The 10,902-nt window shown below is 31.8% G+C and overlaps 1 protein-coding gene across 1 annotated transcript; it reads right to left on the reverse strand.

Annotated features, from left to right (window-relative positions):
• Positions 1-1,649: 1,649 nt before the first annotated feature.
• LOC119840526 (DNA polymerase theta-like) lies at positions 1,650-10,253 on the reverse strand. The gene is made up of 10 exons (XM_038367192.1): positions 8,180-10,253; positions 7,846-7,970; positions 7,432-7,766; positions 5,854-6,039; positions 5,382-5,565; positions 5,009-5,190; positions 4,673-4,842; positions 3,562-3,895; positions 3,029-3,293; positions 1,650-1,969 (listed from the first exon to the last, which is right to left on the reverse strand). Exons 1-10 carry the CDS (start codon positions 10,198-10,200, stop codon positions 1,683-1,685), a joined length of 4,089 nt encoding a protein of 1,362 aa, XP_038223120.1. The 5' UTR covers positions 10,201-10,253; the 3' UTR covers positions 1,650-1,682.
• Between the last annotated feature and the right edge of the window lie 649 nt (positions 10,254-10,902).

Genomic DNA, 10,902 nt, shown 5'->3' on the forward strand with positions numbered 1-10,902 from the left:
TCTTTTAACTTAAAATATTAATAATTATGCGATCTATGTATGATGCTAGAATCTAGATACCTAATAACACTTTATTAATCCTTTTTCTAACCAAAATTATCAATTAAATGTAATAAAGCTCGGTTGGCAGCCTTGTTTGCATGGCGCTCATTTCACAGATCGTTCAGTGATATAATTAAAGTTTTAGCGTTTAATTCCATAATAATAGGCTGTTTGAATGAAGTTTGATGATTTTTTAAGAGAAATCACTGATTTTGAATTCTGTAAGCGCTATATTATATTAGGTTTAATAATAAATAATTCAATGTTTTATGAAACAAAAAGTTACATTGCAATTTGACCATATAAATTAAAGTATTAGATAAACACGAATACTTAATTGTGCTCTTCTTTTTACAAACAATTGCAAAATAGTAATCGAAATCGTAAGTTAAAATAGAATATCTCATAATCATGAAAACATAAATGCCACTTACAATAGTATAGGCTACTAACTAGATCATAATCTGTTATTCAATAAAAATGTTTAAATCACACAAATAAAAATATGAATTAAAATTAACATCTCGTTACCTGCTCTAATTACTGAACGTAAATAAATTCCACTCCACATTGCGAAAGATAAATTTCTTGCAAACACCTTTATATTTACATGCATGTCGTAATTAGGAGCATTGACCATGACCGACCTTAAATACAATACTATTTGTAAGAAAATCTCCTCACCTCTGGCAGCTCATCAGGAACCTTGCCCATCCACGACAACGACAGTATCGTGCAATCGCACTTCGCGTTTACGTTCCTCTCAAAATGTAAATGCATTTTCTCGTCGACTAAACACGTTAATTAAAACAACCTTCGAGTCACTGAAACGCGCGCGATTTTCGCGACTGAAGTGCACTGACAAGATTCAACATTTTAGGTGCATTATGAAGGCTCAGGTTTTAACGGGTGTACGTCGCTCGTGTCAGAGGGTGACAAGGAAATCTAGCTGGCCGGAGGGCTGCACGGCGCACGTATTGATTGCGCGTGGGGAAGGCAACCGATACGACCTCTATAACGATACGTTAGAAAAACTCGGAAAATCCCGCTTGAACGAGGGAAAGATGGCGCTTTTGAGACTTATGTAAACAAAGTCTAAGGGAATATCAACATTGAAACTTTGTATTGTTTGACCAGATTAACGTCACTATTATTTAGTTTTAACTTTTGACCGTATTTGATGACGTAAATTCATTGATTTATTAAAATCTCAAATGGATAGAAATAATGTAGTTGAAGAATTAATATATTATTTTATCTACACACATATTATTATTTTAAAAGTAGTACGCAGTAGCAGTAGGTACGGCGTGTTAATCTTGGGATTATTTCTGATTTTTGGTTTTTGCCTAATAATAATTTCATTAAATGTCATTATAAATGTCATTTATAGCAAAAAATATAACCTAAAATTTTAATCATTTAAAATATTAATATAATTTTATACTTCATTAGTATATAATACAGTAAATAAATCAAGTACCTCAATGACTCTACTTTAAACTTTGTAATCTATCCGAGTACAAGCGTGAAGAGTTAAGTAAGATGAAACACAATATTGGACAAAAAATGTATTAAGGCACATAACATTATAACAAAAATATCACAGGGCTTATATTTCTAAATTTCACTATATTATATTACAATTTAATTTCTTCCAAATCACCCCACGTATATCCCGATTTCACTTTGACTGGCAAAGGTACATTCAATCTAACTGTTGTCTCCATAACGTCTTTCAGAATATTTATAAAATCGTTTTTCTTATATTCGACCACTTCATAGATAAGTTCATCATGCATTTGTAGAACGAGGTGTGGTTTTATATCTCCGTATGTTCTATTGTCTATTGCACACATCGCTGCCTTTGCTATGTCTGCAGCTGATCCTTGTACTGTCGTATTTACAGCTTGGCGCTCTGCAGTATCTGTAATTATTATTTTAATTTAACATTTGTATTGTATATATAAATCGACCGTTTCCTTTTTAGGCTATTCGGTATGAAAGTTTATAGCCTACCTGTACCGATTGTCTTAATTATTGTTCGAAATACTACTGTACTACTGTATATTTATGTATTGAACGAGCTCTTATCGATACATAGAAATTAAATTAGTGCAAAAAATAGGTCATGTATCGTTTCACCACTTATAAAGAGTGAAACAGCCCACAATCTCAATGTAACCGCTAATCAATCTCTTGTATTAAAGAAAACATGACCGATATATAATTTTTAAGCTTTTAATTTTAGCTCATTATGTTTTTAGGTCAAGAATCTTAAAGAAGTATCAGCATATTAAAATCTTTATACAATAAAATTTCAATTTAATAATGTTTATGAAATGAACTAAACTAAAAATTTAATCCGTAAGAATTTTGATATTTTCGGTATTGGTCTTATCTTGCTCGGTCAGGACAAACAAAATTTCACCCAAACCAGTACCTAATTAATTCTACCAAACTTTTATCAAACAAGCGAGAATTAAAGCTGTTTTTCGATTATAATATAATATTTAATTTACTTTTGGGTTGCGAATGATGAAGTTATTTCAATAAATCTTTTCAAATAAACGAACGAACGCGTTTTAATTATTGAATCAACTAAGTAATTTAAGCTCATTAAATTATTGTATCGTCACCGACACTTAATAAGTGTACAAAATTTGAATTAAATCTGTCCGTTTAAAGTGGATAAAAATCTATCGAATCTTAATGAATCGATTACATGTAAACTTAATAAAATTGTGTTAAAAAAGGTCACCGACGTTAACGGAGGTACGAGGTTGTTGTTTCAAATATTTTAACCAATGTATCTTTGGGAATCTTTAAGAAATATATAAAATGTTCATACGAGATAATAGCATGTGAAGTAAGCATCAGCAACAGTAAGGTCTGCTATGGAATGTAATTTTGATGCCTAATAAATCAATAAATAAATGTAAATGCCATAAGGACAACATTAACATCACAATATTAAAATACGTACTTCTCTTGGAGACCACGAGGCTGTTAATGTCAGGTAAATATCTTCTGCGTTTCATCAGAGTCTCCACGTAGCCCTTGCTCCGGCACTCCTGTACCACATTTTGGGTAAATTTCCGCACATCGGGATACGTATTGTAAAAGCTATCCATGAACATGGCAGCTTCCATTTCGGATACATCTAAATGTTGAGACAACGTACGGTTCCCCATTCCGTAAAGGATTCCGTAACATAGCTGTTTCGCTTTTTGACGGAGGTCGTCATCCACCTATAGCATTATGCATTTTAGTTTTATCATAAAGGTTCTTTATTAATTATTATTAATTATTAGATAGTAGTTAGTTATGTGATTACTTATTTGATGAAACAGGTTCAAAACAAGGATAATGTGAACATTTAAGACAGGATATTTAACTTAGCCAGGCGTAACGCATTCAATGAATTTTTTTATAATATACTATGATTGATGATTTTATACTTTACTCGTTTTTTAATGCAAACTACCAACATGTTAATCTAACATTCTACACACGTACCTTACTTTCTGGAACTCCCCCCCAAGAAGCGGCTATAGACTTAAAAACGTCCACATCCGATTTCATAATCCGAGACAAAACCGCGTCCTTACTATAGTGGGTTAAGATTCTCATTTCCAGTTGGCAATAATCCGCCGAAACAAACACGTAGCCCGGCGATGCTTTGAAAATGTTTCTGCAATTGAACTCTGCTGCGTCGTCGCAAGGTTCAAAGTCGTCCACAACTTTCAGGTATTTCATGGGTACGGAAAATGTTCGTGGCACGTTTTGTAAGTTCGGTTCGTGCATACTAATTCGACCGGTGCAAGTGAACAACGTGTACGAAGGATTTATCCTGCAAACCGAATTTACTTATTCATAATCGCAACAGGGGATGGCACCAAAAGATCAATTTGTATTTCTACCTTCGTATAATTAAAAATGTAATCGAATAATTTTTTATCCTTTTTACATAGCCGTTTACATTTTAGGCAAGCATTATTATTATAGGTCACATTCAAGTTATTAAATTTAAGAGTTTACTAAACAGAGTTTTATGCCTAAATACGCGTATTATAGAATAAATTAAAGCTTTTTTTGTTTAATTATTCACACTTGCATCAATAAAACTTCTTACATATGTTATTAGATATACACTCTTAATGTAACAAAAGAACAAAATTCTACAAAAACAACTCGATTCGCTCGAATAAAAATACGATTACACCGATCGCAAACAAAGCAGGTTAAGTTAGAACCGTTCTGTACATAACACAGAGCATATCGAAGTACCGAACGTTTATATTGGCTCCGTACCAAAAGCGCTCGGTGCTGGCTAAAACCACGTTCGTTCAAAGTTTACACAGCCTTTTATGATCAATGAGGCCAACATTTGTACAAGAAATATCATACCTAGATACTTTTTTTCACCATCTCAAATTATCTAGACTACAGTTCTATGTACTATATAAGTTGTACTTTTTTGAAGTTCTTAAACTGAACAATAAAGCAGATGTAAAAATCTGTCTGTAAAATAAAAATCTAATTTCACACAAACCATTTCAATAAAAAGTAATAACTCTGTGGGCAATGAAACTTTTAAACTTTCGGTACGGAACTCGAAATCACTTACTTATTATCTGCACTACACATGTAAGCCTTTTCAGTGAGCGGGTACAAGGTCTTCGTCAAAATAGAGTTGAGTTTCCTCCAATAGATCACGATGCTCGCCATCGGACTGTTATGGGCCGTAAGCACGCTTTTCTTTGTACTTACTTTGCGACCTTTGTAAATACCTAATACCTGGATATCACATTGTGTCATTTTTCATTTTTTTATGTCGTAGCGGGCAAAATAAAATCATTTCTTAGATACTATATGTGTATAAAGTATTTATGTATGATATAAATATTGTATATCAATTTAGATGGATTTAAAGTGTTACAAATAACAAAATTTTAAAATATACCTTAGCGACATCCTTCGACGAATTAAAATTAAAGTGATATCCGCATATCTTGAATGCCTTTTTCTGAAGTATCTCTTGCGAGCTTTTCACATCAACCAAGAGTCGAGACGCGAGTTCCTTATCCACCATGATTCCCTGGTATTCGCTGCACGCCAATATTTTTAATACATGATTTTCCATCTCTAAAACAAAAATGTGGCATAACATTTTTGCTACAAATAACTAAGACGTATAATCTCTATAATTATAAGAATAAACTGTGTACATATAAATTGAATGAATCTATATATGAATAGGGAAACTATAAGGATCTTCTTTCAAATAAAATCGCTATGCCATATTGAAATGTTTACGTATTAAAAAAATATATTACCAATAATAGACATCGCAAAGTGATATTTATCGAAAAAGCATTTATCTTGTTCATCAGCAATATCAAACAAACACCAAGATTTAAGACACGATTCTTCAACTTTATCTAGCTCATTATAATTCTTCGTATTACCATCGACTGTAATGTTTGTATTTAACAGATCAACGTTACGATATTTCTTTATCTGCAAATAAGAAAATATGTGAAACACAATTTCAATATCATGAAGGAACTGGAAAAAACACAATACATCAATCGGACGATTTTTTCCCGGAGTAAATAACCGCGTTAATCTTTCACAAGTTTAAAATCTATACTAATAATATGAAACTGAAGAGTTTGTTTCAATGCATTAATATAAGAAACTGTTTGAACGATTTCAAAAATTCCTACCCCATTTGATTTGTACGAGGTCACTGAGTGCTATGTAAGCTGGGTCGGACCGCTAATTAAATATTATAATAAATCTTACCAATTCACGAACGCTGGACATATCTTCTTTGTTATCCATCAACCATTCAGCAACTAATATATCGGAAAATGTTTGTGAGAAATAACCCAACAACTTGATAAGATATAAATAATGTTTCTTAACCCACATGGATCGCATTTTTAAAGTAGATCTCATCAAAATTTTTGACAATTTATTTGTGAATTCCTTTAAATTATTAAGTGAAGACAAATCAAGAAATATGCAAATTGCAGGTTGGAAATAAAAACATATTCCATGGATCTGAGAATTTGAATCGCATGTTCTCGATCGACTACTCCTTAAGGTTTTATCTTCCAGAATATCAGTGCCTATTCTATTTGCGCAATTACCTGATTCATAATTAATTGTTATAAAGCTAGCTAAATCGATTGTATTTAAAATTTCTAAATGAACAATAACATCTGTTTCCCGTAAAATATAACACTCAATTGTATTGTTATTCACTTTCATTTTAAAATTGTATGAATTTACAGAGTTAATTTGTAAGGGTTTTTTATTTGATATCGTTTTCATATTCAAGATTGATTTAGTATGCTTTTTCCTTTTGGCTTGAGGGTAACAGATATTTTTAATAGAATTATTTTCGCGCTTTAAGGGACTTATGAAATCTTTATGAACCCAAGAATCAGTAACACCTTGAGTAGAAATCTCATCTGCATTATCAGGTATCCAACCTTTAATTACTTTTTTAACTTTATCAATGTCAGTTTTTTCAATATCATCTACATCGTAAACTAATTTCATGTTATCGTCTTCATCAATAATAGACATTTTAAACGCTTCTAATATTGAACTAGAATTAATATATTGAGAATGCGTCATATCATTTTGAAAAGTTTCTTTTTTAGTATCTAGTACAGTATTTGGAATTAAATCTAAAGGTAAACTATCTTCAAATAGACTCGAATTATCACCTTCAGATGAAAACATACTGACATCTTTTTCAGTTGTGTTAAATGACTTATTACTTTTAGTTTCTTTTGAATCAATATTTTGTTCAAATTCGCCAAAGCTTATATTTGGTGATAAAACTTTAGCAGACATAGGAAGTTTTGAAATATTATCCAAAGCTGTATCATTAATGTTCAATGAATCCCATAATGTATCATTCTTCAACTTTAAAGTTAAGTATTTGTTGTGATTATGTAATGTTTTCTCTTTTGAGTTAATATCAGCCTCACAAATTTGACTTGTATCTTTGACTGAATTTTTTTCCGCCAATGCATTTCTTTCCTTCTCAGATTTCAATTCTTTATCAGGTTCAATTTGAACTGAATTCCTATTAAAAGGGGTATAATTTTCTAATATTGTTTTATCACTCTTTAGTGATACCAATGTTTCCGATACTAATGTACTACACTGAACAATTATTTTACTATCACACTTCTGGGGACAAGTTTCATTTTGGGTGTAATATACTTTTTTTTGGTGGATACCATCATCACCACATTGATTTTCAGTACTTGATTTGTTTTCCCATTTTATTTCAGTTACACCAATTTCTAATTCTACATATTTTCTTGCTTCTAGAATAAGGTTTTCTGCTGCCTCTTTTGCAGTCATACCACAAAAACCTGTAATCCAGATATTTCTGATTTTATTCCTTTTTCGAACATCAGCCAAATCATCACCTTCTCTGCCCTTTTCACTCTGGAATGGTACAGCCTTGTACAAAGCATTTTCTATAACATTTACATCTGCCGAGGCGATACTAGAAACTGTCTCAAATCCAGCATCAAAGAGCGTTCGCGCTCTTACACCATTTAAGGATGATAACTTCATTAAATCTAACAGATCAGAATGAACTCCAAAGTGAAGCCGGTCTTGAAATTGTGAAACAAGTAATTCCAAATTTTTCCAGCCTAGTTGCCGACAGAAAGCTGTTACCATACCTAAAATAAAAATAAAAGTTGCATTTTAAATTTTTTTTTGTCATGAAGTGACTATTTGATTCATGTAAAAAAGGCTAACCAGCAAATGTTGCAGCAGCTTGTTGAAGTCCTTGAAGAAAACCTCTAGCACACTGAAACTTTGCGGCTACTTCTGAGAGAGGAACTTCATTGACTAAGTCTTGAAGCGCCAAGGCTGTATAGAACCTATAACAATATATTTAAATACAAAAACCAACAACATTTAAACTGTCACCAAAAATCGAATCTACTAATAAATCGAAAATAAAATCTAATCTACATATTATATTTAAAAAAAGCCAGTCTCTCTCTCCATAAAAAGTTTAAAAGTTACTTAAATTGATTTTTTTTTTACTTCTTTTAATGTAAAAATGTTATAATTATTAATATTTCACCTTTTATGTATGTTCAGCTTATTCTTGCATGCAGATTTATTTGCTCCCCTCAAGCAACGGATTATAAAGCTTTCTTGAACTCCAACAAGTTCACCAACTTTTTTCATAGCAACTGTTAAAGATTCCCATAAAGTTAGGAGATGCAACCAATCCAAGTCCGCCCATTGGCTACTGACACTATATGGTGTAACTAAATAAATGAGGTGTAAGTCAGTTTCCAAGACAATGCACTGACGCGCTTTTTGTAATTCACAAAATAACGACAAGCCATCATTGGGTGCCATACTTGAAGAAAGGCAAGCCTTCCCTAAAGATGTCGCGACATAGCGTTCTTCAGTATCATTAGTTTGGATTCTGACCAGCTCAAAATCTATCAATTGTTTTAAAGTATTTTCTAATAGAGAGTCTTGCGAAGAAGACATTGATTGTTTAAAAAGTAAAGTACATTTAGAATAAAGATCTAATTCTGACTTAGTGCAAACTGCTTGACTAGCAATCATTTCTATTACAGCTCTCATAAACTTGTCTTCAGTCTCTATGCAGCTTTTGACAGGATCCAAAGCACCCATCATAAGATCAAAACCAATCTTTTGTTCTGCCTGTGTGCATACTAGAATACTTTCGCCTTTAGTATCTTTTCCCATTCGACCAGCTCTTCCTATCATTTGTTTATAAGTTAAAATATTTATTGGTTGTCTTTGAAACACAGGAGACCGAATTATAACTTTTCTTGCAGGTAAATTAACCCCCGAACTTAATGTAGATGTTGCTACCAAAACACGAATGGCACCAGACTTGAATCCTCCTTCTATTATATCCCTTTCATCAAATGTAAGGCCTGCATGGTGGTAAGCCACACCAAAAGATACAACATTTTTTAATACTTGATCTAGGCCTACAGGACAATTTTTTAGTTGCTCTAAAACTTCTGCAATAGCATCAGTTTTAAGTTCCTCCCTTAAAATGGTCCCTACTTCATTCCCGCCACAACCCAATTTAAAAAATGATGATGCAATACTTTGAGCTAAGCTTTCACATCTATTTTTTGTCATACAAAAAATTAATATAGAACAACCTTCCTTAATAGTTTCTAGGCAAATATTTAATACATAATCAATGTCTTCATTTTCAGTTATCCTTTTAATGTTGCTTATGAATTTTCCCTGTTTATCATAGTATTTGTTGCCAATTAAACAAAATTCATCTAAAGGAATTGGTCTGAAATCTGTTATGTAAAGTTCTGCATCCAACCAACTGGACAAAACTTCTAAATTCGGAAGAGTAGCTGACATTCCAATAATTTGAATTTGGACATTATCCGATTTATTAGTTACATATTTAACTTTAGTTAACAGAAGCTCTAAAATATATCCTCTATGAGAATCACCAAGTAAATGAAGTTCGTCCACAATTATAGCACCAAGTTCAGAAATGCTGTTCTCGTCTAATAATTTATTTACTAAACTATTAGCCTTTTCAATTGTACAAATAGCAATATGCACTGATTGCAGCCCTCCTGGTGGAGATTGGGATCCCATAAAACCCTCAACGCGAATACCTGAACTTGATAAAATATGCTGCAAATAAAACATTTTTTCCCGCACAATGGAAACAAAGGGTAAAATAATTATTACTTTCTTTTGTCGTTCAAGTATTGTTTTGATAGTCAATATTTCAGCCACTAACGTTTTCCCAGCAGAGGTTGGGGCTGAATAAACTAAATTGGAACAATTTAATAAAACCCTTGGATTACTTAAACAGTCAACTTGCCATTGAAACATTTCTTGAATCCCTTTCTGCTCATACCTTGTAACAATTTCAGTAGGCAAACCCCAATTCTTTAAATACTTTTTAAAATCATTTTTACTTTCTTGACTTTGGGTTAAGATATCTGCATTGTAAGTAGAGCAATCTAAGGAATTAAACTTTGTGCTCTTATTTAACTTAGTTGAAATTGGTTTCTCAACTTTAAAGTTTAATTCTTGCGCTACATAACTTTTAATTTCATTCAAAGAGTTCATTAAATCAAAAGAATTATTGAAGTAGTTATCCAAAAAAGACACATTTTCGGTTATTATTTGAGAGTCAATTTTATCACGATCCACAGTAGCCATTTCAAAGATTAATAATATAACTATTAATACCACAATCAACTATAGCTAATACATTTTTACAAAATCAAAACTTTTTTAATACATTGCAATTTGAATTCATTTGTAAACAAAACGAATGTCAATTGTCAGCTGATACAAATTTATTATGAATGTCAAAAGTTTAATGGTGCATTTACACAATCGCGAGGACTAAATAAATTATAGCGAGACAAATAACAAACATGCATCATGCTATCAAGGGGTGGATCAGATTAGGTACTAGTTACTCGGGTGAATGAAATCTTAAATGAATCACAGTTGCATATAATAGTTATGTAGTTCCGATGCTGTATAATTTTTAACTTTAAAATTTTTAACATTATGACTGAGCATGAGGCATCAAAACTATCTATGGAAAAATTCCAACTAAATGGCTTAATGCAAAACAAGATTCGCAGTGTAAATCATGTTGGTACATTACATTAGTTTCTATTTCACTTCATAGCATGCAGTATTTATGATATTACGCCGACGAGAAGTATGTAATATTACATTTTAAGTGTGTTCGTATTTCATATTTTAAATTTTCGATTATATTTCAAAGTTTATGGCACATATGTGCAAGACCAA

The sequence above is a fragment of the Zerene cesonia genome, chromosome 6 (assembly GCF_012273895.1).
Source record: "Zerene cesonia ecotype Mississippi chromosome 6, Zerene_cesonia_1.1, whole genome shotgun sequence".
Taxonomy (NCBI): Eukaryota; Metazoa; Arthropoda; class Insecta; order Lepidoptera; family Pieridae; genus Zerene; species Zerene cesonia.